This window comes from Homarus americanus, unplaced genomic scaffold (assembly GCF_018991925.1).
Source record: "Homarus americanus isolate GMGI-L3 unplaced genomic scaffold, GMGI_Hamer_2.0 scaffold39155, whole genome shotgun sequence".
Taxonomy (NCBI): Eukaryota; Metazoa; Arthropoda; class Malacostraca; order Decapoda; family Nephropidae; genus Homarus; species Homarus americanus.
Window position 1 is genome coordinate 9984116 of NW_024737042.1, and position 26114 is coordinate 10010229.

Genomic DNA, 26114 nt, shown 5'->3' on the forward strand with positions numbered 1-26114 from the left:
TCCACACCACCCCTACACACCTTCCTCACACACCTCCTCCACCTCCACACCCACCCCACACCTACCCACCACATACCCCACCACCTCCCTCACCCCCATCCCTTCACCCCCTTCACCCCCACCTCCTCACCCCACACACATCCCCACCCACCCCACCTCACCTCCTCCCACCTTCCACACCACACCCCTTCACCCCTTCCCCCACACCCCTCCACACACTTCTCTAACAGACAAAGGCGGATGTGTGTTAGTTGTGTTACCGACTCTTCAGGGGTGAGGGTACATTTTCTGTGAATCTCCATCGTTGTCAGTCAGTCTTTTGGTTCCTCCAGAGAGGGGGAGGTAGAGATGGAAGATGAAGAGTAAGAGGAAGAGGTGAGGTGAAGAGGAATAATATTTCTTCGTGGTTTTATGGTTTTGTTTGTTGAGTCGTTTTTGTCTGAGTGATTTATTTTACCTCATTGATGACTGTTGGAGAGAGAGAGAGAAGTTGGATTTTATCTCTCACTCATTTTACTCTCTCTCTCTCTCTCTCTCTCTCTCATTTTGATTAGGTGGCTAATGGGGAGAAAAATTCATAGTTTCCTCTCTGTCTGTCTGTCTGTCTGCTTTTCTGTCTGTCTGTCTTTTCTATCCTTTTCTGTCTGTCTGTCTTTCTGCTCTTTTCTATCTGTCTGTCTGTCCGTCTGCTTGTCTGTCTGTCTGTCTGTCTGTCTGCTTTTCTGTCTGTCTCTGTCTGTCTGTCCCGTCGCTTCCTGCTTCTGTCTGTCTGCTTCTGCTGTCTGTCTGTCTCCTTGTCTTGTCCTCGTCTGCTTTCTGTCTGTCTGTCTGTCTGTTTGTTGAGCGAGGGGCTGAGGGAGGGCTGGAGGGCTGGAAGAGGGAGGGGCTGGAGGGGCTGGAGGGAAGGGCTGGGGGCTGGAAGAGGGAGGCTGGAGGCTGGAAGGAAGGGCTGGAGGCTGGAAGAGAAGGGGCTGGAGGGGCTGGAAGAGGAAGGGGCTGGAGGCTGGAAGAAGGAAGGGCTGGAGGGCTGGAAGAAGGGGCTGGAGGGCTGGAAGGGAAGGGCTGCATCTTTACTGTCATATGTACACGATTTAAAGCTAATATTCATGGGAGAAATGTTATAATTCTTGGCGATTGACTCTGAAATGCAAACACAAATCAACCACCTGGAGACCCTCCTGGAAGCCTAACTCCAGATCAACCACGCTGGAAGACCCTCACGTGGAAGCCTAACTCCAGATCAACACGCTGGAAGACCCTCCGTGGGCTAACCAGATCAAACACGCTGGAAGACCCTCGCATGCCTACTCCAGTCAACCACGCTGGAAGACCCCACTGGAAGCCTAACTCCAGATCAACCACTGGAAGGCCCTCACATGGAAGCCTAACTCCAGATCAACCGCTGGAAGACCCTCTGCTGGAAGCCTAACTCCAGATCCACCAGGAGACCCTCACATGGACTAACCCAGATCACCACGCTGGAAGACCCTCATGGAAGCCTAACTCCAGATCAACCATGGAAGCCCTCACGGAACCTAACTCCAGATCAACCACGCTGGAAGCCCTCACATGACTAACTCCAGATCAACCACGCTGAAGACCCTCGGAAGCCTAACTCCAGATCAACCACGCTGGAAGACCCTCACATGAAAGCTAACTCCAGATCAACACCAGAAGACCCTCATGGAAGCCTAACTCCAGATCAACCACGCTGGAAGACCCTCACATGGACTAACTCCAGATCAACCGCTGGAAGCCCTCACATGACTAACTCCAGATCAACCGCTGGAAGACCCTCACATGGACCCTAACTCCAGATCAACGCTGGAAGACCCTCACAGAGCCTAACTCCAGATCAACCACGCTGAAGCCTACATGGAAGCCTAACCCAGATCAACCACGCTGAAACCCTCATGGAAGCCTAACTCCAGATCAACCACGCTGGAAACCCTCACATGGAAGCCTAACTCCAGATCAACCACGCTGGAAGACCCTCACATGGAAGCCTAACTCCAGATCAACCACGCTGGAAGACCCTCACATGGAAGCCTAACTCCAGATCAACCACGCAATGAACCAACCAAAGTTCAACTTGCTTTAATTACAACATAATAATATATAAGGTTAATTTTGTACTGATTTCGAGTTGTATTTTTATCACTGCTTTATTTCCTCATTCATCAGTGTTGTAATGACAGCCGTGATAAAATATTGACTTGTAGTTGTTAATGAAGAAAGTTTTACACAGTGTCTACCTCGTGCGGGTCTGTTTTGTTAACACCTCTCGTGACGTAATACTTGTATGCGTTCGAGTTTTATTTTTCGTTTGTAGGTTTTTTTTTTAGAATTCAGTTTTTATGCTGAGAGATGAACTTTTTTTTAAATATATAAATATTTATTTTTTATTTAATATGTGAACAATGTTTAAAAAATAACAATTGTTTCAAGTATTTGGATAATTCTTTTTTATCATTAATAACGAAGACATAATACAAAGAAAATAAATTATTTTTTAATTAACAGATTTATAAGTAAACAAAGTATCATTTTCAGAGAACACAAAGCCTCGAGAGCCTCATTTTGTTCCCTGCGATCATCCGGCCATCTGACACGGCCATCTGACACGGCCATCAAGCACTATTACTCCTTGTCTCTGTTATAAAAGACTAACCCAATAAGACTCACGCCAGGCTAATAAGATGTTTTGACCCTGGAAGTCTTAATTACATGTGCCGTCAGTACTAGCGTTGAGTTTAATTGCTGTGAATTGCCATTGTCCTGTTTGAAGTTGAACGGGAAGAAGGGCAGGGGGGGGGAGGAAGGGAGGGAAGGAGAAAGGAAGGAAGGAGAAAAAAGGAGATGGAGGGAAGGAGGGAGGGAGGAAGGAGGAGAAAGAAGGGGATGGAGGGAAGGAGGGGGGGATGAAGGAAGGGAGGAAGCGGAGGAGAGGAGGGAAGGAGATGGAGAGAAGGGAAGGAGGAGGGATGGGGGGAGGTGATATCTGCTTTAATTTCCTCATTCTACAAGATACATTTACTGCAAGGGGAGGGGAATGGGGGGGTCAGCTGGAGAGGGAGAGAGGGGAGGGGGGCGGTTAGTTTAGTAAGGAGGGTGCTTATAGGGTGTCTCTCTCTCTCTCTCTCTCTCTCTCTCTCTCTCTCTCTCTCTCTCTCTCTCTTTCTCTCACCCACAGGAGGTGTCGAGGTCAGAGACACAGGTCACCCTCTCCCTCACCAGCATGACCTCAGCGGCCTCGGGGGAATACAAGTGTGAGGTGATCGCTGAGCATCCCTCCTTCAGGACCGAGACTCGCTCTGCCTTCATGACCGTGTTAGGTGAGTGTGAGGGAGGGAGGGAGGAGAGGATAAGGGTGATAAAAGGGAGGGAGGGAGGAGAGGATAAGGGAGGGATGGATAAAAGAAGAGTAAACTTACTTAGCTGATCAATCCTCCCTCCTCCCTGTACCTTCTCCCCTCTCCCCTTCCTCCTCCCCTTCTTCCTATACCTCCCTCTTCCCCTGTCTTTCTACCTTCTCCTCCCCTCTCCCCTTCCTTACTCCCCTCCCCTCTCCTCCTCCCCTTCCAGTCGAAACATTGGGGAGACTTCTTTTTCATCTTCCATCCCACAACACAAACCCAGGGAGATATAATTCAATCAGACCATCAATCGGAAACTTCAGTGTGACATAGGGAGGGGGAGGGTAGGGGGGGTAGGGGGTGAAGGGGAGGAGGAGGGGAGGGGAGAGGTAAAGTGGGGGAGGGATTTGGCAAGAGAAGGAGGGAAAGGGGGAGTGTGTGAGGAGGGAAGGACAGAGGGAGTGAGGGGGGGAGACGGAGGGATGGGGGGAGATAAAAGGGGAGAGAGAATGGGGGAGGAGACAGAAAGACAAGAATATTGAAATGGGAAGGAGAAGAAGAAGATTGTGGGGGAGGGTCTCTCTCTCTCTCTCTCTCTCTCTCTCCAATGTCTCTAAGATTAGGATTCTCGCCACGGCACTCACAAATACCCTCTTCTTCTTCTTCTTCTTCTTCTTCTTCTACACCTCCTCCTCCTCCTCCTCCTCCTGGCTGTCAGGACGGAACCATCAAGGTGTGAAAGCTTCGGTAGAATGCCAGGAGAGGATTAACTATGGCTGGCGTTCTGAGTGGCTGACATTCTGAGTAGCTGACGTTCTGAGTGGCTGGTGTTCTGAATGGCTCACGTTCTGGGTGACTGCTGTTCTGGGTGACTGGTGTTCTGAGTGGCTGGCGTTCTGCGAGGCTGGTGTTCTGCGTGGCTGACGTTATAAGTGGCTGGTGTTCTGAATGGCTTGTGTTCTGAGTGGCTGATGAACATTCTAAGTGGCACGTGATCTGTGTGTGTGTGTGTGTGTGTGTGTGTTCGCACACAGGGTGGTGAAATGCGTCTAGTGTGGCAGCATTATGTTAGTGTTATGTCGTAAGCACTGCTTGCTTCCTCTCACTTTCAGCTACCGCCACTGTCTAGCCCTCGTGGCAGACAGGGAAGCATCTTGCATAAGACTTCCCCTGCCAGTATACAGTCTCTTCACCATCAAGACTCCTGCTGTGCCTCCTCGTGGGCTCAGACTAGAGCAGCAGGGGATCTCGGAGTAGCAGTGGGCCCCAGAGGGATGGCACATTGGCCCACTGGCATGTGGACACATCCTGGCGCCTACCAACCACCGCCCCGCTGCCTTGCGGATTAACCTTTGCAGGTATAAAGCTACGGGAGCAAACTCCGAACGAAAAATCTGCAGTGGAGCCCCGCATCTGGCAAACATCCGTACAGAGCTACAACAAGACCCCCAACACCAATGACTACAGCGGCGGACAAAGGCAATACATGATGGACAGGCTACTAAGGCGAAACCCAACAAATTGGGCTATCGGCAGTCCATTGCAACTCTCTCTCTCCCCAGTCATTGCAACACTTGCACCACTGGATCAGGAAAAGGGAGAGCCAAGATGTGTGGCTGCAGCCTGCACTCCTGCCTCACCACATAAATCAACTCACGTGCAGCCATCATCCAGTTCATAATACCTCTCATCATCATCAAAACCCCTATAACCCCAAAAGTTCTTTGGCGACGGATAAGTGGCGACGGGCACAGGCAGAGATGGCTGCCGGGAGTCACTAGAAACAACTCTACACAAGAGCGGCACAGATAAGATGGTTGGTTATGTGGGATCTAGTCAGCAGTGCAATCCGGTCCTGTCTGTGCGACTGAGCAGCCCTTTCGAGGAGCCACTCTGCTCACCCCACATGGGGAGGGGGCTAGAAAAGGTGCCCTAAACATAGCCTGCCTAAAACCCAACCTGACTGGGCAACCACACTCAGTAAGGTCATCCTTATGCAGTCTAAAACACAATCAAAATCAGAAATCCGAAGAAAACAAACTATACAACCTCTTCTGGTCGCTGCATGGAATGTCAGGACCCTTCTGAATACTGGCACAAATGGGCGTCCTGAAAGAAGAACTGCCCTTCTGACAAGAGAGCTGGGTAGGTATAACATTGACATAGCAGCCATTAGTGAGTCCTGGCTCCCTGACGAGGGTCAACTCACAGAAGAGGTTCTGGCTATACCTTCTTCTGGAAGGGTAAGCCTGCTGCGGAGAGAAACCACATTTATGGCGTTGGCTTTGCCACCCGCCAACGCATCCTACACAGGTTAACTGAAATGCCTGTTGGGATCAACGAGCGCCACATGACGCCCCGAATCCCACTGAATCACTCACGTCATACCTTCTTCATCAGTGCATACACCCCAACACTGGATGCAGAAGACGATATCAATGAGGCCTTTTACGCCGACCTCGACAGAATGCTAACCTCTATCCCCAGAGAAGACAAAGTTGTGCTCCTTGGTGACTTCAATGCGAGAGTTGGCAAAGATGCTGACATTTGGCAGGGAACCATAAGGAGAAATGGACTTGGCAAGTGTAATCCCAACGGCTTACTTCTCCTCAGCAAGTGTGCTGCACACAACCTCACTATCACCAATACCTTGTTTAGGCAGGCCGACAAGTTCAAGGGTTCGTGGCAACACCCACGATCCAAACACTGGCATCTCATTGACTACATCATTGTCAGAGAAAAAGATCGCCGAGATGTCCTCATCACCCGTGCCATGTGTGGCTCAGACCACTGTGACACTGGTCATAGGCTTGTTAGAGCCAAGCTTTCACTTCACGTCGTCCCAAAACGGCGAGGCAGCGAGCCTCAGAAGAGGTTTTAACAATTAAACATCTGGAGGATCCAGCAGTAGCACATGCTTTCAGAGACCAGGTCGAACATGGGCTGATAAACAACCTGACAACAAACAACGTGAATCCCAGTGCCGAATGGGATACTCTTAATACTGTTATGACAAAAACCTGCAGAGACCCTCGGCCAGATCAAAAGATTACACCAGGACTGGTTTGATGAAAATGACCCGGCAATCAAAGTACTCATCGATGATAAACGTGCTGCTTTTACTGACTGGCAGAACAACCCTCAGTCTCATACCAAAACTGATACCTTCCACAAGAAGAAAGCGGCAGCCCAGCACGAACTTCGCAATCTAAGGAACGACTGGTTTAAAAATAGAGCATGTGAAACACAAAAATTTGCAAATCAGCACAAAATGCGTGAACTTTTCAATTCCACTAAAAAAAATTATGGGCCAATCACCTGTGGCGCAGCCCTCCCCCGCTCATCTGATGGTAACTCCCTCATTAAAGACGATGAAGGTTTCCTTCAGCACTGGAAAGAGCACCACCCTTCACTGCTCAATCGAAACACCAATGTGGATGTCCTGACTACCCAGCAGGTCCCTCAGCATCCAGAGCTGACCCACCTCAGCTATCCTCCATCCATGGATGAGGTAGCAGGAACAAAGGTGTCAGCAGCTTCCATTACTAAGCTTCAGTATGCAGACGACCTCACCCTTGTTGCTCACACTGAACGCAACCTACAGGAGATCCTTTACATCTATGCAAGATGCATATGCACACTTCGGCCTTGAGGTGAATGAACGTAAGACTCAGATTCTCTTTCAGCTTGCCCCTGGTTCAGACACACCTCCACCATCCATCCAGCTTAACAGTACTGCCCCCTTTAATGTTACCCACTTTCGGTATCTCGGCTCCCACCTGTCCACCACCACGGACAACGATGAAGACATTCAGCATCGGATTAGATGTGCATCTGAAGCCTTTGGCAGACTCCATACCCGTGACTTCAGCTGTAAGGAGCTGAAAATAGCTGCAAAATTACACGAATATCGAGCAGTGGTCCTCCCCACCCTGCTATATGGCAGCGAGACATGGGTCACATAAAGGGGGCACAGACTGCTCGTGTTTACGTGGCCGGGTACCAGTGTCAAGCTAACGTGAAGTTTTTGTATTCTTGTGATTTGAAGATTGCATTGTTATAAACGGCGTCAACGTGGCCACGTCGCACGTTTATTGGTTAAATTACATGACGTCATTCTTTTGGAAACAACAAATGGAGTTTATTGTTTAAGTCAATCGTGACGTCATTATCCTTTCTGGAAATGATAAGCGCATTTATTGGTTACGTTTACGTGACGTCATTATCCTTTTTGAAAACGACAAGGGCGTTTATTGGTTGAATTTACGTGACCTCATCTTCCTTTCCGCGGAAGATAGAGTACGTTCATTGGTTGAATTTATGCGACGTCATTATCTGTTTGCCTTCAAGATATCTTACATTATCGTTATCTCTCTATCTTAATTTACAAACAGTTATCGATACATTCAATATACTAACTAACCACTACTAAGAGAGAATATTAACCTTACGAACCTTTTAGAATCCAGATGGGGAACCTGGCCAAGTTTATTAGCATCAAAAGTTAAGTCAGGGAAGATAACTTGTTGTGGACTGAGAAGCAGCCACAAACCCAACCATCCCGGGCTTCTTGTGATGGTCATATTACTGAGCGATGAAGCCCCGCTTGTGTGGTGTTTACAGTGTGTGAAATGAATCATACGTATTATCATTCACGTGAGTTGGGGGATAATTTGTTCCAATCATTGTGTGTTTTACGTGAGGTTTGGTGGGGTTAGGTTAGGTAAGGATCACGCACACCACAACAGTTTACAATTACCTCTCTTCCTCCTCCCGCTCCTCTTGATAACTCTCTCTTCCTCCTCCCGCTTCTCTTAATAACTCTCTCTTCCTCCTCCCTCTCCTCTTAGTGACTCTCTCTTCCTCCTCCCTCTCCTCTTAGTGACTCTCTCTTCCTCCTCCCTCTCCTCTTAATGACTCTCCCTTCCTCCCGCTCCTCTTAATAACTCTCTCTTCCTCCCTCTCCTCTTAATAACTCTCCCTTCCTCCCTCTTCTCTTTCCCCTCACGTTCAGGCAGGAGGCTTTGTTAACATTACCAGTAGCCTAAATAGCACTTCACCTAATATGGAATTCTCTGGATCACCTGAACATTTTAGATATTTTCTAACCTAACCTAACCTAACTTGATGCTAACGTAACGTAACGTAACGTAACGTAACTTAACGTAACCTAACCTGATGCTAACCTAACCTAACTTGATGCTAACGTAACGTAACGTAACGTAACGTAACTTAACGTAACTTAACCTGATGCTAACCTAACCTAACTTGATGCTAACGTAACGTAACGTAACGTAACTTAACGTAACCTAACCTAACCTGATGCTAACCTAACCTAACTTGATGCTAACGTAACGTAACGTAACGTAACCTGACGCTAACGTAACCTAACCTGATGCTAACCTAACCTAACTTGATGCTAACGTAACGTAACGTAACGTAACCTGACGCTAACGTAACCTAACCTAATGCTAACCTAACTAAACCATGGCATTATTATTGTTATTGTTTTTAGTGTAGTAATTATTATTATTATTATTATTATTATTATTATTATTATTATTATTATTATTATTGTTATTGTTGTTGTTGTTGTTGTTTACACAGCCAAACTTACACCTCGGTTCTCCCCCAGACGAGCCGCTAGAGCCACCTGTAATCATGGGGGCGAGGGAGGTGTACCAGGTTCACGATCACCTCACCCTCACCTGCCTCCCGCACCAGCTGCCGCCCTCAGCACCCTCACCTGCCCTCACCTGGTACCTGCAGGGCCGCCAGGTGCGTACTCATCAGGTGACAATGTTAAGACCAGTGAAAAGTATATGGCGTATTTTGACACCAATTTGACACTTCTCTTAGACACGCATTTAAGACCCATGACACGCATCCGACACCCTAACACGCATCCGACACCCTAACACGCATCACCTACATCCGACACTAACATAAACACCTAACACGCATCCGACACCCTAACACGCATCCGACACCTAACACGCATCCGACACCCTAACGCATCCGACACCTAACACGCATCCGACACTAACACGCATCCGACACCCTAGCACGCATCCGACACTAACACGCATCCGACACCCTGGCACGCATCCGACACTAACACATCCGACACCTAATCCGACACTAACACGCATCGACCCTAACGCATCCGACACCCTAACACGCATCCGACACTAACACGCATCCGACACCTAACACGCATCCGACACTAACGCATCCGACACCCTAACACGCATCCGACACCCTAACGCATCCGACACCTGGGCACGCATCCGACACCCTAACACGCATCCGACACCCTAACACGCATCCACAACCTAACGCATCCGCCCTAACACGCATCGACACCTACACGCATCCGACACTAACACGCATCCGACACTTCCAACACGCATCCGACACCCTAACACGCATCTGACACCTAAACGCATCCGACCCCTTACGTGACACCTAACACCCTAACACGCATCCGACACCTCACGCATCCGACTAACGCATCGACACTAACATCGACACCCTAACACCCACGCCTAACACGCATCCGACACCCTAACGCATCGACCGCATCCGACACCTAACGCATCTGACACCCTAAGCGCATCCGACACCCTAACACGCATCCGACACCCTCACGCATCCGACCCTAACACGCATCCGACACCTAACATCGACACCCTAACGCATCGACCCTAGGCACGCATCCGACACCCTAACACGCATCACACACTAACACGCATCGACACCCTAACACGCATCCGACACCTAACACGCATCCGACACACCTAACGCATCTGACACTAGGCACGCATCCGACACCCTAACACGCATCCGACACTAACACGCATCCGACACCTAACACGCATCCGACACCCTAACACGCATCACACCCTAACACGCATCCGACACTAACATAAACACTAACCGACACCCTAACGCATCGACACCCTAGGCACGCACCGGCCCTAGGGCATCACATCCCGACGACCTCACTATTAACTCAGGCATGTTAAGTGTGAGCAGGGACATCACCTCTTAGGGACCTTTATTACATGAGGATCGATGAAGACAGTCCCTCAGGTGATGAAACACTCCTCAACAGGTCAGTATACACACACATACCAGAACACACCCACACACACACACACAGACAGACACAGACATACACACACACATACACAACATCCAAGTATACTATACATATCAAGGGTATACAAACACATACTCAGATAATATATATATAGAGGTATGATTATGTCAATTGCTGATGTTGCAAGCTGAATAAACACGGATCCAAATACGTAAATACCAACCTAACCTAACCTAACCCAACCTAACCTTCAACCTAATCCAACCCAACCTCAACCTCTTAACCTAACCTAACCCCTATAACCTAACTTACCTAACTTAACAACTTCTCCAAATAGATGCGGTTCCTCCTTATATTTATCATTACTAATCTAATTAGTATCTTCCTCTCCCTCCCCCACCCTGCTCCCCTCCCCCCTCCCACACCCCGCTCCCCCTTAACCACTACCCTCTTCCCTTTCTCTATCCTACCCTCCCTCATCCTACTTCCATACCCCTCCCTCTCCCTTCCTCACCCACTATCGTCCTTCCCCCACACACGATTCCACCTCTACCTCTCCCCGTCACAACTCCACCCTACTCTCCCCCGTCACAACTCCACTACCCCTCCCCCGTCCAACTCCACCCCTACCCCTTCCCCGTCACGCAACTCCACCCCTATCCTTCTCCTTACTACCCAACCTCCTTCCCCTTACCCTACATCACAGGGAGGAGTACGTGTCCCCCTTCAGAGACGCCGCCCGATCATTCTCCTGGCCTCACCCGCCTCCCCTGGAGCCAGGTAGCTACTCCCTTCTGCACCCACCTCCTGTCCTTCTGCATGTCCACCTCTGCACCCATATGCACATACTCCTGCACCTATGCTCCTGCACGCCCATACTCCTACGCCCATACTCCTGCCCCATACTCCTGCATGTCCCTCCTGCACATACTCCCTAAACATATACTCCTGCACGCCCATACTCACGCCCTTGCTCCTGCGCCCCTCCTCCTGCACCCATACTCCTGCACGCCCTTGCTCCTGCACGCCCATACTCCCCTTCACCCATACTCCTGCACCCTTGCTCCTGCACATACTCCTGCATGTCCACACTCCTGCACCCCCCTCCCAACGCCCCTCCTCCTGCACGCCCTTGCTCCTGCACATACTCCTACGCCCATACTCCTGCATGTCCATACTCTAAACGCCCATACTCCTGCACGCCCTTGCTCCTGCACGCCCATACTCCTGCACGCCCTTGCTCCCTGCACGCCCATACTCCTGCACGCCTATACTCCTGCATGTCCCACCTCCTGCCATACTCCCTAACTGCCCTACTCCCACACCCTTGCTCCTGCACAGCCATCCTCCTACACGCCCATACTCCCTGCATGTCCCCTCCTGCACACCCCTTGCTCCTGCACACACCCTCCCTACACCCTTATACTCCTGCACGCCCTCCTCCTGCACCCTTCTCCTGCACGCCCTTTGCCACGCCCACTCTCCTGCACGCCCATACTCCTGCACCCATACTCCTGCACCCATACTCCTGCCCACTCTCCTGCACTGCTCCTGCACACCCATACTCCTGCACGCCCTTGCTCCTGCACCACTCCTGCACGCCCTTGCTCCTGCACGCCCATACTCCTGCACCCATACTCCTGCACCCTACTCTACTCCTGCAACCTCCTCCAAGCACTTTCAAGCCCACACTCCTGCATGCGTGTATCAGTAGTAGTAATAGTACAGTTAACAATAATAATAGTACAGTAATAGTAGTAGTAGTAGTAGTAGTTTTAGGTCTTTATTGACGCCCCGACATAGTGACGGCAGTACTATACACACAGACCAGCCGGCCGTCACACTGAAACACACAGACTCTCACCTCGTAAGGCAGCGGCGCCCCAAGTTATCTGCTGGTGGTGTACAGAATGAGACAGTGGACCTTACACCTCATAGAGTGCGCTAAGACGAGAGAGTGAAGTGGTGGTTCTCTATAGGAGGAGGAGGAGCACCAATAACCACTGTCGTAATACATTTCACCAAACTATAAAACTACCAAAATAATGACGTAAAAATATATAAACTGTGGAAAAATTTCTTATTGTGGTCAAGTTGAGGAAAATCTAAAAAAGGAAAATGTGGAAGAAACGTGACTTTCCTCGGGTGTGAAACTGATTTTTACGTCGAAGTGGGGAGTTGTGGCTCACTGTCGATACCAGGGTCCGTTGAGCCACGGTGGTAACAACGTCAGAAAATGGTGATAATAAATAGTGATTGATGGTGATAATATGGATAAAGGTTGATAAGAATTATAAAACTACTGTGTGTGTGTGTGTGTGTGTGTGTGTGTGTGTGTTGTTTCTACTTGTTTTTTTAGTTCTTTTCTGACACTTTCTGCGTTTGTGTTATATAACTGTTATTATTATTATTATTATTATTATTATTATTATTATTATTATTATTATTATTATCACAATTCCATACTCGTCATTACTACAAATCCCCAACCCACACCTGTCCTAATGATCCAATTCCCAGAAAACAGCAATTGATTCACGTATCTCAAGACAGGTAAGTTACAATTAAACACCTCACCTCACCTCACCTCACCCCTCACGAATTCTGGAGAGGTGTTGGAGGGTATAATCGCTTTACATGTGATTTTTCTCACCAACTTCTCCACCAACTTCTCCACGTGTCTTTTACTTCACTATTTATTTATATTTTTTACCGTGACAAAATCCTCGGTGGCGACTCTAATTTAACTTTGTTGGTAATGGAAAAGATGTGTTTTAGGGTTAAAGGATCAAGGAGCGTGTGTGTGTGTGTGTGTGTGTGTGTGTGTGTGTGTGTGTGTGTGTGTGTGTGTGTGTGTGTGCGTGTGTGTGTGTGTGTGTGTGTGTGTGGAGATGTTACCGATGTCTCCACCTCTTCTCTTACCTCTCACCTCCTTCTCTCCTCACACTCCCTCTTCTTTCCATCCCCCTCACAGGTCACACGGGTGGGGGTGGTGGCAGAAACGTCGTGTGTGGTTGAAGTGGGCGGTCAAGAATTGCGGTCCACTACCAAGCTGCGGGTGCGGCCAAGAACCTCCTCCTCCTACCTCTCCAGCTATTTCTCTGCCGCAGGTAAACAAATCAAGCAACTTATTTTTAGGGGGGTGGGGAGGGGATGAATCTGTTTTCTGTACAGTTTAAGCAAGTAAATACGGATTTTTTTTTTACGAATTTACATTATAAGTTTTGCCATTATTACGAGCTGTTAGGTGTGATGAGTGTGTTTACTGCACAGCTCAAGCAGGGAATGGAATCCAATCCTCTATCTAGTATTCTAAACCCACTGATGACAATAATAAGTACTCGAATACAGAAACAAAAGCAACATACCACCTTCATTTGTTTCTTAACGTTACATATAGGTCAAATGTTATTTCATTTATATATTATGTTTATTATTTACTTCTCTACGTCTTTGTTTACAAGTTTTTTGGGTGTTAGATGGTGGTGATGATGATGATGATGATGATGATGTGTGTGTGTAATATTATGGCTCGTCTACTGATGTCTGGACACTATCCTCCCACACACACACACACACACACACACACACACACACACACTATCCCTACCATGATCCGGGTCCAGCAAGGTTCCGTGTTTACAGGAAAAACCACAATATTTATCAGACAGAGAGTTCCTGCTAGCGGAGGTGAGTTTGTCGGTTCTGAAGAGTAGTGGTGGCCGTCCTCAGCTTACCCACCCTGCCCGGCTCCCTCCACCTGCCTGATACCGAGGATACACGAGGAAGAATAAGGATTTGAGAGAGATGAAGATGAATGCGAGGGAGATGAGAGGTAGATGGCAGAGAGAGATGAGAGATGAAGATAGATGGCGAGAGGAGAGAGATGAGAGATAGAATGGCGAGAGAAAGAGATGGAGATGTAGATGGCGAGCGGAGAGATGAGGAGGTAGATGCGAGGAGGATGAGAGGTAGATGGCGAGGCGGAGGATGAGGTGGATGGCGGAGAGGATGGGGGTGAATGGCGAGGCGGAGGATGAGAGGTGGATGGCGGGAGATGGGGGTAGATGGCGAGGCGGAGAGGATGAGGATATATGGCGAGAGGATGGGGAGGTAGATGGCGAGGCGGAGATGAGGGTAGATGGCGAGAGAGATGGGGAGGTAGATGGCAAGAGCGGAGAGATGAGAGATAGATGGCCGAGAGGATGGGGATGGGGAGATTGAATGTGAGATGGGGATAGATGGCAGAGGAGGGGGTGAATGTAGGCGGAGATGGGGGGGGGGGAGAGAGAGGGGGGAGGTAGATGAAGGAGGATGGAGGTGAATGGCGAGGAGAGGTGAATGTGAGGCGGAGAGGATGAGATTGAATGGCCGAGGAGAGAGAGATGAGAGGTGGATGGCGAGAGAGATGAGATGAATGGGGAGAGATGAGATGGAATGGCAGGAGGATGGGAGGTAGATGGCGGAGCGGAGAGAGAGAGATAGATGGCGGAGGATGAGAGATGGAGGTAGATGGCGGGAGATGAGATAGATGGCAGGGGAGGGTGAATGTAAGAGCAGGAGATGAGATGGATGGCGAGGAGGAGTGGGGGTGGATGGCAGGAGGAGGAGAGGGGTAGATGGCAGGCGGAGAGGATGAGAGGTAGAATGCGAGGAGATGGGAGAATTAGATGGCGAGAGGAGAGGAGGAGGGATGAGAGGAGGAGGAGGGTAGATGGCGGAGGAGAGAGATGAGAGGTGAATGTGAGGAGAGAAGAGGGCAGGGGTGATGAGGATGAGGATGGGAGGTAGATGTGGGAGGATGGAGATAGATAACGAGGAGGGTAGATGGCGAGGAGCGGAGGATGAGGAGGTAGATGGCGAGGAGGAAGGATGGGGTAGATGGCGGAGGATGGAGATAGATGCGGGAGGAGAGGGTAGATGGCGAGGGCGGGAGAGGATGGAGGTGGTGTGGCGAGGAGGGAGATGAGAGGTAGATGAGGTGGAGGATGAAATATGGGGAGATAGATGGGCGAGAGAGAGTATATATATAGCGAGAGAGAGAGAGAGACGAGAGATAGATCGCGAAAGAGAGAGAGAGAGAGAGAGAGAGCATATATCAGAAAAATACTTATATTGATAATTCGAATAAAATCCAAATATTCAAGATTTTAGGTCAGATTCAGGTCAGGTTAGGTTAGGTTAGGTCAGGTCAGGTCAGGTCAGGTTAGGTTAGGTTAGGTTAATTACCCAAATTCCGATTTTTTTTATATCTCAGATCTTTATTTTGATAATTTTTACAGTGACACCTCCATTTAACGGACTATATGGAGAGAGAAGTCCGTAATAAGAAGGTTTCACTCCAACACATTTTTAGTAATTTAGACCAAGACATGTGTCTCTCCCGTGTGGCTCAACTGGTCATGTCTCTCTGTGCTATCTCAGCTTTATCTCTCTCCTGTGTATCTCAGCTTTATCTCTCCGTGTGTTCTAGCTTATCCCTCCTGTGTGTCTCAGCTTTATCTCTCCGTGTATCTCAGCTTTCTCTCTCCCGTGTGTCTCAGCTTTATCTCTCTCCGTGTCTCAGCTTATCTCTCCTGTGTGTCTCAGCTTTATCTCTCCCGTGTGTCTCAGCTTTATCTCTCCCGTGTATCTCAGCTTTATCTCTCCTGTGTGTCTCAGCTTTATCTCTCTCCTGTGTATCTCAGCTTTATCTCCTGTGTGTCTCAGCTTTATCTTCCCGTGTGTTCAGCTTATCTTCCCGTGTATCTCAGCTTTTATCTCTCCTGTGTATCTCAGCTTTATCTCTCCTGTGTGTCTCAGCTTTATCTCTCCCGTGTATCTCAGCTTATCTCTCCTGTATCTCAGCTTTATCTCTCCTGTGTCTCAGCTTTATCTCTCCTGTGTCTCAGCTTTATTCTCCTGTGTCTCTCAGCTTTATCTCTCCCGTGTGTCTCAGCTTTATCTCTCCCGTGTGTCTCAGCTTTATCTCCTGTGTATCTCAGCTTTATCTCTCCCGTGTGTCTCAGCTTTATCTCTCCTGTGTGTCTCAGCTTTATCTCTCTCCCGTGTGTCTCAGCTTTATATCTCCTGTGTGTCTCAGCTTTATCTCTCTCCCGTGTGTCTCAGCTTTATCTCTCCCGTGTGTCTCAGCTTTATCTCTCCCGTGTGTCTCAGCTTATCTCTCCTGTGTCTCAGCTTATCTCCCGTGTGTCTCAGCTTTATCTCCTGTGTATCTCAGCTCTTTATCTCTCCCGTGTGTCTCAGCTTTATCTCTCCCGTGTATCTCAGCTTTATCTCTCCGTGTGTCTCAGCTATCTCTCCTGTGTCTCAGCTTTATCTCTCCGTGTGTCTCAGCTTATCTCTGTGTATCTCAGCTTTATCTCTCCGTGTGTCTCAGCTATCTCTCCCGTGTGTCTCAGCTTTATCTCTCCGTGTGTCTCAGCTATCTCCGTGTGTCTCAGCTTTATCTCTCCGTGTGTCTCAGCTTTATCTCTCTCCGTGTGTCTCAGCTTTATCTCTCCCGTGTGTCTCAGCTTTATCTCTCCTGTGTATCTCAGCTTATCTCTCCGTGTGTCTCAGCTTTATCTCCGTGTGTTCTCAGCTTTATCTCTCCCGTGTATTCAGCTTTATTCTCCCGTGTCTCAGCTTTATTCTCCTGTATCTCAGCTATCTCTCCGTGTATCTCAGCTTTATCTCTCCCGTGTGTCTCAGCTTTATCTCTCCCGTGTATCTCAGCTTTATCTCTCTCCGTGTATCTCAGCTTTATCTCTCCTGTGTGTCTCAGCTTTATCTCTCCTGTGTCTCAGCTTATCTCCTGTGTATCTCGGCTTTATCTCTCCCGTATCTCAGCTTTATCTCTGTGTGTCTCAGCTTTATCTCTCCTGTGTCTCAGCTTATTCTCCCCGTGTGTCTCAGCTACTCCCTGTGTTCTCAGCTTATCTCTGTGTTATCTCAGCTTTATCTCTCCTGTATCTCAGCTTTATCTCTCCCGTGTATCTCAGCTTTATCTCTCCCGTGTGTCTCAGCTTTATCTCTCTCCCGTGTCTCAGCTTTATCTCTCCCGTGTGTCTCAGCTTTATCTCTCCTGTTCTCAGCTTTATCTCCTTATCTCAGCTTTATCTCCTGTGTATCTCAGCTCTTTATCTCTCCCGTGTGTCTCAGCTTTATCTCTCCCGTGTATCTCAGCTTATCTCTCCGTGTATCTCAGCTTTATCTCTCCCGTATCTCAGCTTTACTCTCCTCCGTGTATCTCAGCTTTATCTCTCCCTGAGTATCTCAGCTTTATCTTCCCGTGTGTCTCAGCTTTATCTCTCCCGTGTATCTCAGCTTTATTCTCCCGTATCTCAGCTTTATCTTCCCGTGTGTCTCGGCTTTATCTCTCCCGTGTATCTCGGCTTTATCTCTCCCCGTGTGTTCAGCTTTATCTCTCCCGTGTATCTCAGCTTTATCTCTCTCCCGTGTGTCTCAGCTTTATCTCTCCTGTGTATCTCAGCTTTATCTCTCCTGTGTCTCAGCTTTATCTCTCCCGTGTATCTCAGCTTTATCTCTCCTGTATCTCAGCTTTATCTCTCCGTGTATCTCAGCTTTATCTCTCCCGTGTGTCTCAGCTTTATCTCTCCTGTGTATCTCAGCTTTATCTCTCCCGTGTATCTCAGCTTTATCTCTCCCGTGTATCTCAGCTTTATCTCTCCCGTGTGTCTCGGCTTTATCTCTCCCGTGTATCTCGGCTTTATCTCTCCCGTGTATCTCAGCTTTATCTCTCCCGTGTGTCTCGGCTTTATCTCTCCCGTGTATCTCGGCTTTATCTCTCCCGTGTCTCAGCTTTATCTCTCCCGTGTGTCTCAGCTTTATCTCTCCCGTGTGTCTCAGCTGTGTTTACATCTCAGTTTTATAAGGTGTTTATATCACGGTCATGGCGACAATGAGACCCGTAAAAAAAATATTGTCTGTCTGCTTGTTTTGTCTGTCTACGTCACTGTTTATTTGTCTGTTAAGCTCTCTGTCTTTCTGTGTCTGTCTGTCTATTTGTCTACATCTGTCTATCTGATTGTCTACCTTCGTCTGCATATTTACATCTCTGTCTGTTTCTGTTTATTTAGTTCTTCAGCAGCCTGTCTGTTTCACTGTGTACCTGTCTACATCTCTGTCTATCTGATTGTCAACCTTTATCTGCCTATCTACCTGTCTAAATTTGTTTTGTCTGTCTACTCTGTATGCCTGTCTGTTTGTCTATTAAGCTGTCTTTCCTGTATGTCAGTCAGTCTGTCTATCTGTTTATATGTTTCTTCAGCTGTCTGACTGTCTACCTGTTTACATCTGTCTGTCTGATTCATTACCTTTGTCTACCTACCTGTCGATCTTTCCCTATCTGTCTACCTCTCTACATGTATACATATGAGACGGCGTCATCCAGTACTGACTCACGTAATATACTCTACAAATCTTAAGTATAAACTCTCCGATAGCCTATGATAGCCTACGATAGCCTGCGGTAGCCTACAATAGCCTTAGTCTCTACCTCTTATAACTAAAGCTAATACCCTATAAAATCTTTACTGTACAGTAAAATGTCTCTTTAACGGACTAAATGGAGAGGAAAGTCCGTTATATCCAGGGTCCGTTAGATATGAAACCTCCATCAAACGAACTATAGAGATGAAAGTCGGTTATATCGAGGGTCTGTTAAATACCTCCATCTAACGGATTATATGAAGAGAGAAGTCCGTTATATGGAGGTTTCACTGTATATCGCTCAATATGTCCGCTTTGTCTAAGATTAATTTTCACGTATCTGTTTATTTTGTTAATCTTTGATATAACCTGGAGTTAATATTTTCTCTCCTCCCACAGGTATGATCAGTCGTCCCACCACCCAACTCATGATCCTCAGCGCCCTCCTACTGCTGCGGTAGGGCGCCTGACGTGGAGTAGAACTGGAATAAACAGCCGCAGGAGAGACAGCCGCAAGAGACAGCGGTAGGAGAGACAGCCGCAAGAGACAGCCGTTGGAGAAACAGAAGCCATGATAGGACAAGCAATACAGCCGCAGGAGAGACAGGAGCCGTGATAGGATAAGCAATACAGCCGCAGGAGAGACAGGAGCCGTGATAGGATAAGCAATACAGCCGCAGGAGAGACAGGAGCCGTGATAGGACAAGCAATACAGACGCAGGAGAGACAGAAGCCTCTATCTGCCTGTTACACCAATTGTGAAGATTGGTGGCAGTGGTGGCATTCTACCTTCACAGGCGTCATCAGAAAACAACCACACTAACCACAAGCACACCATCCACAACCACACCAACCACAACCACAGCATCCACAACCACACCAACCACAACCACAGCATCCACAACCACACCAATCGCACCCACAGCATCCTCAACCACACCAACAACCACCACAAGGACACCACACCATCAGAGCAAAAAAGGGTAAGTATCTACAAGAAGAAGCTGGTCTTCCACTCTCTTCCTGACAGCCGCCGCAACACCACAGACGAGGAACTAATACCCAGCACCATAAAGGAACTCTCTTCTTGTCAATAAACGCTTCTTCTGTGTGTGTGTGTAGTGAAGCTTACCGCCACGATCCATCTGATACCTCGTGCTAGCGATGTGTAAGGACAGACCGAAGTTACCCTAGCCACCTTCCTGACCTTTCAGAAGAAACTACGTATTCACAGCTGATAAAATTGTTTCTAATTGTTTCTTTAGTCTACAGAAGAAGCTAGCTTTTTTTTTTTTTTTTTGTAGCCGCTGTTAAATCTGTTCTTGATGACTTCCACCGCTGGGATCACTCACAGAAGGAAGGGGATCTCTGTAGCCTGTGACTTGTGGCAGAAGAGCGTGATCAAAGTCCTCGGATTCAGGAACTTACACACACACACACGTAAATAGAAGTCATTCTTTCTTCTTTATGCTTACTATTCTATTCCATTACTTCTATTATTTCTTCATCTTGCTTTTCTTGACCTTCAACTCTCTCTTGTCTTATTTCTTCTTCATTTCTTCCATCTTGGTTCCTGTTATTCGTCTGTTCTTCTCAGTGAACGCAATAAACAGTAAACACAATAAAACCTGATAACTGTGTGAGATTCTGAAACAAAATGATAAAGAGAAAGGAAAAATAATCTCTTATTCCTAAATGTGTGATAATAATATAAATAATTCTGTTTATATATCAATGGAAACAAAATCAGGCGTCTTTACTAAGCGCAAGTGAGCGACGTCTTAGATCAAGTTGTATAATAGAAATTGTTGTTATAATTAAGAGATATTTGTTGTTGTAAATAAGAGTACTGGTGGATATGCTGTACGTATATAAAACACTACCAGGAATGTTTATAAGCCAAAGAAACTGTCTCAAATAAGAAATCGTAGACACTTGAAGCTATGGTCTCAAATATGGCATAGCATCCTAGTACGATCTCTGTACTGTGTAAAATCTGTATCATAATAGTACGTAATTATGTGAGATATTTATGTATGAATATTTTATGATCAATTTTATAAGTTTCTGACTACGTTTGACTATTGTACCCAGTTGGAGATGTCCTAGAGTGGTTAAAATATGAGGGAGTGTTCGCGGGCATTCTCAAATCAACCTCATCTCATTTTGTTCGTATATATATATATATCTGTAAAGTGACTCAAAATTTATAGATAAAACCTCCTTTTATTTTATATTTAGAAATGTTAATTATTAAGGACACAGAGTTCGTAAATAAACAGTTAAAAATATAATTAAAGAATTTCATTTCATCACAACGGCATAAAAAAACAAGAATCCATGTTTCCAATAATATCAACATGACAACAGAGAATCTATAGTGTTTACTCAATTACAACCAAAATACTTAAAAAACTCTGTAATACTTTTGGTAGTACAACAACTATTATACGGGTACGAAAACAATCCATTTACTAAGATTTAACTAATTCATAACAAATACAATTTATAGAGTAATTATATAATATGCCTAACGATATTAAAGAGGATAGCTCATATACAAAGCCACAACCACAACACCACCACTACAACACCACCATTAATACAACACCACCACACCACAACACCACCACTACAACACCACCACACCACAACACCACCACCAAAACAACAACACAACACCACTAATACATCACCACCACCACCACCACAACAACAAAACAACACCACTAATACAACACCACAACACAACTACTGCAACACCACACTAAAACACCACAGCACCACACTACAACACCACAATACCACCACTACAACACCACAACACCACACTACAACACCACTACTAGAACACCACAACACCACACTACAACACCACCATAGCACTCACTGTTACAACACCATAACACCGCTACTACAACACCACTACAACATCACACCACCACACCACTACAGCACCACTACAACACCAACACAACACCGTCACAACACCAACACACCACCACAAAACTATTTCAGCACTACAACAACACCACCACAACACCACCACACCACGAGGGAGGAAGCAACCTATTTTAGCGGGTTGATGTTGAAGACAAATCTAATTACGCATAACAAAGTCCTGCCTTAATTCTCATTATAGGACTCCATTTACTCATTTGTGTTCTGAGCACAAGTTATCAAATTATTAAAAACTTTCCTCTTATCTTTATCCCCACCCCCAGCCTTCCTCTTCCCCTACCCCACACATACACCTCCAACCTTCCCCTACCCCCTTACCTGCCCCTCCACGCTCAACCTCTCTCCCCCCTACTCCCTATCCCCTCCTTACCCCAACCTTCCCTCTTCCCCCCCCTTACCCCTCCACACCCCAACCTTCACTCTTCCCTACCCCCTTACCCTCCACACCCCCAACCTCTCTCCCCCTCCCTATCCTTCCTTACTCCCTCCTCCCCTATTCTCCCTACCCCCAATCCCTCCTTCCCCTCCCTTCTTTCTCTAAACTCTCTCCATCCAATCATCCCCCTTCCCTCCTTTCCCCTCCCCCACCTTTCAAACTTCTCTTACCTACCCTCCTTCAACCTCCTCCCCTCCCCTCCCTCCCCCCTCCTCCCCTCACCAACACTCCCCTCCAGAAAAAATAATAAGCGGGTTTTTTTTTATTCAGTGATGTAGAAATCGAAGACTTGTCCATCCTCGAGTGACTAGGGTTAGGAGAGGCGTCATAGAGGAGTCGTGTCTGTCTGCCTGTCTGTCTGTCTGTCTGTCTGTCTCTCTGTCTGTCTCTCTGTCTGTCTGTCGTCTGTCTCTCTCTCTGTCTGTTTGTCTGCCTGTCTGTCTGTCTCGATGATGATTGTAAACTCACAACAGCTGACTGGCAGTAAACACAAAACAGCTGACTGGCAGTAAACACAAAACAGTTGACTGGCAGTAAACACAAAACAGCTGACTGACAGTAAAAGCTTCCTAAAACAGCCTGACTGGCAGTAAACACAAAACAACTGATGACAGTAGAAAACACAAAACAGTTGACTGACAGTAAACACACAAAACAGTTGACTGGCAGTAAACACAAAACAGCTGACTGGCAGTAAACACAAAACAGCTGACTGGCAGTAAACACAAAACAGCTGACTGACAGTAAACACAAAACAGCTGACTGGCAGTAAACACAAAACAGCTGACTGGCAGTAAACACAAAACAGCTGACTGGCAGTAAACACAAAACAGCTGACTGACAGTAAACACAAAACAGCTGACTGGCAGTAAACACAAAACAGCTGATTGACATTAAAGACGAGAAAAAAAAGATAAAATAATGAAAAAATCCAAGAAATCGACTAATATATTATACATTGGTACCTTGATCCACCTGACGTCTGAGAGAGATGTATTGGTACCTTTGTGATGGGGGCTTATACATTATCTCTGACTCCAATAGAAATGAACCATTGGGACATGAATCATTTTTTCGGTATATCAAGAAACGATAGTCAGCGATGAGAAATTGTAGCCGTGAGAGTTTGTCCTAAGATGTAGCCCCCAATACGTAGCCCCTAAACCGTAGTCCTGACAGATTGCCCAGAGTCGTAGCCCCAAAACATTACCCTGAAAAGTTGTCCCATATCGCAGGTAGCCCCAAGACACAGGTAGCCCCAGGACACAGGTAGCCCCAAGTCACAGGTAGCCTCAAGACACAGGTAGCCCCAAGAAATAGCCCTAATATAACAGGTATCCCCAAGAAATAGCCCTAATATAACAGGTAGCCCCAAGAAATAGCCCTAATATAACAGGTAGCCCCAAGAAATAGCCCTAATATAACAGGTAGCCCCAAGAAATAACCTCTGGTCACAGTTGAAGAGAAAATCCCACCAGATTTGAGAACCAGTAATACGTTTTCTATTAAGTTTGTTTTCTTTTTGCAAATTAAATAACAAGCAAGAAAAAAAATTAGGGTCAGGGAAGATGTACGCCTGTGTGTGTGTGTGTGTGTGTGCAAGGACTCTCTCTCTCTCTCTCTCAACCCCAACTTACACCCCCACAAAAAATACAATACGATAGTTTGAAATTAAATACTGTAGGTGGAAACTGTAACCCCGTGGCCCTGTAGTCATTCTTGTGTGAGTGTTGTTGGTCTGTAGTGCCTATGACAGGTGGGGGGAGCGGTGAGTCCAACCCACTTATGTTCTTCACGCGAGTCGCTGCTACGGTTTGGGTAGTGTTTAAAATGTGAGTGTTTAACGTAGGTGATGTTATGGGGGAAGAGGAAATGTTATATATTGTGGTAGTGTGTGTGTGTGTGTGTGTGTGTGTGTGTAGATGAACAGATTAATAATTAGGTAAACGAATAAACAACAAAAGAAAACAATAAACAAATCAATCATTACACACACACACACACACACACACACACACACACACACACACACACACACACACACACACACACACAGAACTAAACACCCAGATATGGAAATGAGTTTGATACCAACAGACGAATTCATTGACGAAAAATTTATTCTGATTGCATTAAATAAACGAAAAGTCGGAAGGTGAATATTACACGAGTCATTCACAACAGAGACACGACGCCATCACTGCTTTTAATTAAATCTATGTAATAAACAATGAAGGTGTAATAAGTTCATTGTGTAGGCGTTTGTGTTGTTGTTGTAACGCGATGACTACCTGTCAGGGGTGATTAGGAGGGCAGGTAAGATGAGGTGGGCGGAGGAGGAGGGTAAGGGTGGGGTGGGGTGGGTGAAGTCTCTCTCTCTCTCTCTTTGGTGAATTTGTTTCATACATACATACATACATACACGATAACAAGTTGACACGCACATACACACATGTAAGTGAAGACATACATACATACATACATACATTTTTCGTAAATGATAACAACAACAACAACAATAATTACTGCACATTACACCACTTCTAAAACACACGTCAAACACCCTAATAAAATACACTACAAACAATCTGAGAAAATAAAAACAAAGGAAACAGAAAAAAGCAAAACACACAAGGTACTCAACTATGTTTACCAACAAGGAAAAACACGAGGAAAATGGAAATAATAAGGACAAACGAATAAAAATGAAATTAAACAAGAATACAAATAAAAGAGAAAAACAAAGACAACAAAGGAAAAACGAAGAAAATGAGAGAAAACGAAAGTAAATAAGAATACAAACATAAAAAGCGAGAAAAAATGAGGAAAAACGAAGAAAATGAGAAAACGAGGAAAACGAGAAAAAAGAGAATAATGAGAAAAGAGCGAAAATGAATGATAAAAACTATAAAAACGAGAAAAACACTATTTATTTTCATCCTGGATTTTCTGTCTATCCAAATAGACAGTTATTATGTCCCTGATTGGTTAGCTCTGCTTGCCTCCACGTAGTCAGGATAAGTTATTTCTATCCCCAAAGACTGGGAAGGACAGACGACCTTAAGTCCCAAAGGTCTCTCATTGATCTGAGGGGGGGGAGGGGGAGGGGTAGGGGAGGACTGGTGGGGAGGGAGGGGAGGGAGAGGAAGGAGGGGAGGGGAGGATGGGAGGGGAGGGGAGGGGAGGGGGAGGAGGGGAGAAGGAGGGGAGTGATGGTGGGAGGGAGAGGAAGGAGGGGGAAAGTAGGGGAGGATGGGGAGGAGAGAAGGGGGAAGGGGAGGATGGGAGGAAGGAGGAGAGGGGAGGATGGTGGGAGGAGAGGAAGGAGGGGAAGTAGGGGGGGGAGGGGGAGGAAGGAGGGGGGAAAGGGGAGTAGGGAGAGGAAGGAGGGGAAGAGGGGAGGAGTAGGGGAGGGGAGAGGAAGGAGGGGGAAAGGGGAGGATGGTGGGAGGGGAGAGAGGAAGAGGGGGGAAGTAGGGGAGGATGGTGGGAGGGGAGAGGAAGGAGGGGGAAAGAGGGGAGGAGGGTGGGAGGGGAGAGGAAGGAGGGGGAAAGTAGGGGAGGATGAGGAGGGAGGGGAGAGGGAAGGAGGGGGGAAAGTAGGGGAGGAGGAGGGGAGAGGAAGGAGGGGGGGGAGGGGAGAGGAAGGAGGGGGGGGAAAGTAGGGAGGAGTGGGAGGGGAGAGGAAGGAGGGGAAGTAGGGGAGGATGGTGGGAGGGAGAGGAAGGGGAAAGTAGGGGAGGATGGGGAGGGGAGAGGAGGGGGGGGGAAAGTAGGGGAGAGGATGGTGGGAGGGGAGAGGAAGGAGGGGGGAAGTAGGGGA

General features: G+C 47.2%; 2 protein-coding genes and 2 long non-coding RNA genes across 6 annotated transcripts in view; 3 read left to right on the top strand and 1 right to left on the bottom strand.

Annotated features, from left to right (window-relative positions):
• The window catches only part of LOC121872692, a 31076-nt gene extending 21873 nt beyond the window's left edge, over window positions 1-9203 (top strand). For 2 of the 3 annotated variants that reach the window (XM_042375690.1, XM_042375691.1), the window contains exons 4-5: window positions 3194-3335; window positions 8992-9203. In XM_042375690.1, the coding sequence (XP_042231624.1) occupies window positions 3194-3335; window positions 8992-9203 (354 nt within the window). Of the gene's footprint in view, window positions 1-2553; window positions 2818-3193; window positions 3336-8991 lie in introns of those variants that run through there. The other variant, XM_042375692.1, reaches the window with a different exon arrangement.
• A 26-nt stretch (window positions 9204-9229) lies between these two features.
• LOC121872694 lies at window positions 9230-9580 on the bottom strand. Its single transcript, XR_006090143.1, has 3 exons — window positions 9566-9580; window positions 9310-9365; window positions 9230-9270 (listed from the first exon to the last, which is right to left on the bottom strand). It is a non-coding gene; the product is annotated as an uncharacterized LOC121872694 (long non-coding RNA).
• A 1700-nt stretch (window positions 9581-11280) lies between these two features.
• Window positions 11281-11769, top strand: LOC121872794 (putative uncharacterized protein YHR217C). The gene has a single exon (XM_042375851.1). It carries the CDS (start codon window positions 11281-11283, stop codon window positions 11767-11769), a length of 489 nt encoding a protein of 162 aa, XP_042231785.1.
• Window positions 11770-13415: 1646 nt separating this feature from the next.
• On the top strand, window positions 13416-21188 carry LOC121872695. The gene is made up of 2 exons (XR_006090144.1): window positions 13416-13571; window positions 19294-21188. It is a non-coding gene; the product is annotated as an uncharacterized LOC121872695 (long non-coding RNA).
• Window positions 21189-26114: the final 4926 nt, after the last annotated feature.